At 72.3% G+C, this 3,043-nt stretch overlaps 1 protein-coding gene across 1 annotated transcript; it reads left to right on the forward strand.

The window, feature by feature from the left end:
• Positions 1 to 1,286: 1,286 nt before the first annotated feature.
• On the forward strand, positions 1,287 to 2,780 carry POU3F3 (POU class 3 homeobox 3). Its single transcript, XM_057742690.1, has one exon. It carries the CDS (start codon positions 1,287 to 1,289, stop codon positions 2,778 to 2,780), a length of 1,494 nt encoding a protein of 497 aa, XP_057598673.1.
• The last annotated feature ends 263 nt before the right edge of the window (positions 2,781 to 3,043 follow it).

The raw sequence follows: 3,043 nt of genomic DNA on the forward strand, positions 1-3,043 counted from the left end.
CGGGCGGGCGGACGAGGAGGGAGAGAGAGGGAGGGAGAGGGGAAGAGAGAGGGAGAGCGCGCGAACCGGGGCGCAGAGCGAGCTCCCGCGGCAACTCCGCTCCGGCACGGCCAGCGCCAGCGCCGTCGGTGCAGCCTCCGAGCCGTGCGTCTTGCCCACTGGAGTCGGTTGTGTATCAAGGATCCCCTATATGCACACACACACCTCCACCTCCATCAATGCACTCTTCTTCCTCCTCCTCCTCCAGACCTCTGCTGGGAAAAAAATAAAACACCAACCCCAACCGTCAGCAGCAAGGTAACAGAGAAACTCGACCTCGTTTTTCTCCTGTTCGATTTTTTTCCTTGTTATATTTGTCTCCTAATTTCTGCCCAAAAGGAAAGATGTCGCATCAGACTGTGACTGTTGCGAGGAGAATGAAAAAGGACTCTTGTTTCAGAGGCAACCAAGAGCTCCGGCAATAGCAACTTCAGAGAAATGCACCAGCGCCAGAAGTTTTCCTAGGACAGAACAAAACTTGAAAGGAGAGGACCGGAGGGGGAGAGCAGGAGCCAGCCTCTCCTCTCGGCACGCGAGCAGCCAGCATCACCACGCCTTCGAGGACAAAAAAAGTTTTACTACTCCAAGGGGAGACGAGTGAGCTGCGTTCCTGAGGAGGCGACGAGGAGCGGCCGGTCGCCTGGCGTCCACGGTTTGGTCCAGAAGAAAGGAGCGGCTGTTTTCTTTGTTGCCTCGCGTGAAATCTCCACTTAGCAGGTGGACCGAACCCCGCGCCCGGGCAGAGTCCGCGCTTGCCCGAGGACAGGAGGAGGAGCGCGAGCCGGCGCGCCCGGCCCGGAGCCCCGGCGCAGGCCCGCGCCCCGCCCGGCGAGCCCCGCTGGAGCGAGCCGATCGCGCCGGGGCTGGGGGGCGGCCACGACCCCCCCTGAGGGGGGCGGCCACGGAGCGCGCCCCGCCGAGAAGCGAGCCCCCCTCCCCGGAGCGCGGCTCCTGCTGCGGCGGCTGCTGCTGCTGCTGCTGCTGACCAAGGCCGGCCGGGGACCCCCGCGCCCTGCCCAGCGGCCTTGCAGCTGCAGCCGGCGGCCGCGGCGGCGGCGGCGGGGGCGGAGGCGGCGGCGGCGGAGGCGGCGGCGGGTCCGGCGGGGGCCCGGGGCGGGGGCGGGGGCGGAGCGGGGGGAGGCGGCGGGAGGCGGGGGGGCGCGGCGGCGGCGGCGGCGGCGGCCGCGGCTGCTGCTGCGGCGGCGGCGGCGGTGGTGGCGGCGGTGGGGTGGCGGGAGCGGAGCGGCATGGCCACGGCGGCTTCTAACCCCTACCTGCCGGGGAACAGCCTGCTGGCGGCCGGCTCCATCGTCCACTCGGACGCGGCGGGGGCTGGCGGCGGCGGCGGGGGCGGCGGCGGCGGCGGCGGGACGGGGGGCGGCGGGGGCGGCATGCAGCCCGGCAGCGCCGCCGTGACCTCGGGCGCCTACCGGGGGGACCCGGCCTCCGTCAAGATGGTGCAGAGCGACTTCATGCAGGGGGCCATGGCCGCCAGCAACGGCGGCCATATGCTGAGCCACGCGCACCAGTGGGTCACGGCCCTGCCCCACGCCGCCGCCGCCGCCGCGGCCGCCGCCGCCGCCGCCGTGGAGGCGAGCTCGCCGTGGTCCGGCAGCGCCGTGGGCATGGCCGGCAGCCCCCAGCAGCCGCCGCAGCCGCCGCCGCCGCCGCCGCAGGGCCCCGACGTGAAGGGCGGCTCGGGGCGCGACGATCTGCACGCGGGCACCGCGCTGCACCACCGCGGGCCGCCGCACCTCGGGCCGCCGCCGCCGCCGCCACACCAGGGCCACCCCGGGGGCTGGGGAGCCGCCGCCGCCGCCGCCGCCGCCGCTGCCGCCGCCGCCGCCGCCGCCCACCTCCCGTCCATGGCCGGGGGCCAGCAGCCGCCGCCGCAGAGCCTGCTCTACTCGCAGCCCGGGGGCTTCACGGTGAACGGCATGCTGAGCGCGCCCCCGGGGCCGGGCGGCGGCGGCGGCGGCGGCGCGGGCGGCGGCGCCCAGAGCCTGGTGCACCCGGGGCTGGTGCGCGGGGACACGCCCGAGCTGGCCGAGCACCACCACCACCACCACCACCACGCGCACCCGCACCCGCCGCACCCGCACCACGCGCAGGGGCCCCCGCACCACGGCGGAGGCGGCGCGGGGCCCGGACTCAACAGCCACGACCCGCACTCGGACGAGGACACGCCGACGTCCGACGACCTGGAGCAGTTCGCCAAGCAGTTCAAGCAGCGGCGCATCAAGTTGGGCTTCACGCAGGCCGACGTGGGGCTGGCGCTGGGCACCCTGTACGGCAATGTCTTCTCGCAGACCACCATCTGCCGCTTCGAGGCCCTGCAGCTGAGCTTCAAGAACATGTGCAAGCTCAAGCCGCTGCTGAACAAGTGGCTGGAGGAGGCGGACTCGAGCACCGGCAGCCCCACGAGCATCGACAAGATCGCGGCGCAGGGCCGCAAGCGCAAGAAGCGGACCTCCATCGAGGTGAGCGTCAAGGGCGCGCTCGAGAGCCACTTCCTCAAGTGCCCCAAGCCCTCGGCGCAGGAGATCACCAACTTGGCCGACAGCCTGCAGCTTGAGAAGGAGGTGGTGCGCGTCTGGTTCTGCAACCGGCGCCAGAAGGAGAAACGCATGACGCCACCCGGGATCCAACAGCAGACGCCCGACGACGTCTACTCGCAGGTGGGCACCGTGAGCGCCGACACGCCGCCGCCGCACCACGGGCTGCAGACGAGCGTGCAGTGAAGGCCCCGGCGCAGCGCGGAGCGGGCCGCCGCCGCCGCCGCCGTCGCCGCCGCCGCTGTCACCCCGCCGCCCCCGCCGCCGCCGCCGCCGCGCCGGGTCGGGCCGGGCCGGGCCGCCCTCCTCTCCGCCCAAAGACAGGCCTGTCCGCCCTCGGGGGAACGGAGAGGGACGCACCGAGGAGACGTTGTTTGAAGCCCCGGGAAGGAGAGGCAAAACAAACAAACAAAGCCTAGAAATGCCCAGACTGTTTTATAAACACGTAC

This window comes from Hippopotamus amphibius, chromosome 7, assembly GCF_030028045.1.
Source record: "Hippopotamus amphibius kiboko isolate mHipAmp2 chromosome 7, mHipAmp2.hap2, whole genome shotgun sequence".
Taxonomy (NCBI): Eukaryota; Metazoa; Chordata; class Mammalia; order Artiodactyla; family Hippopotamidae; genus Hippopotamus; species Hippopotamus amphibius.

Excerpts from the sequence above, each read along its gene's own strand:
- POU3F3 (XM_057742690.1), top strand. The coding sequence starts at position 1,287 with ATGGCCACGGCGGCTTCTAACCCCTACCTGCCGGGGAACAGCCTGCTG.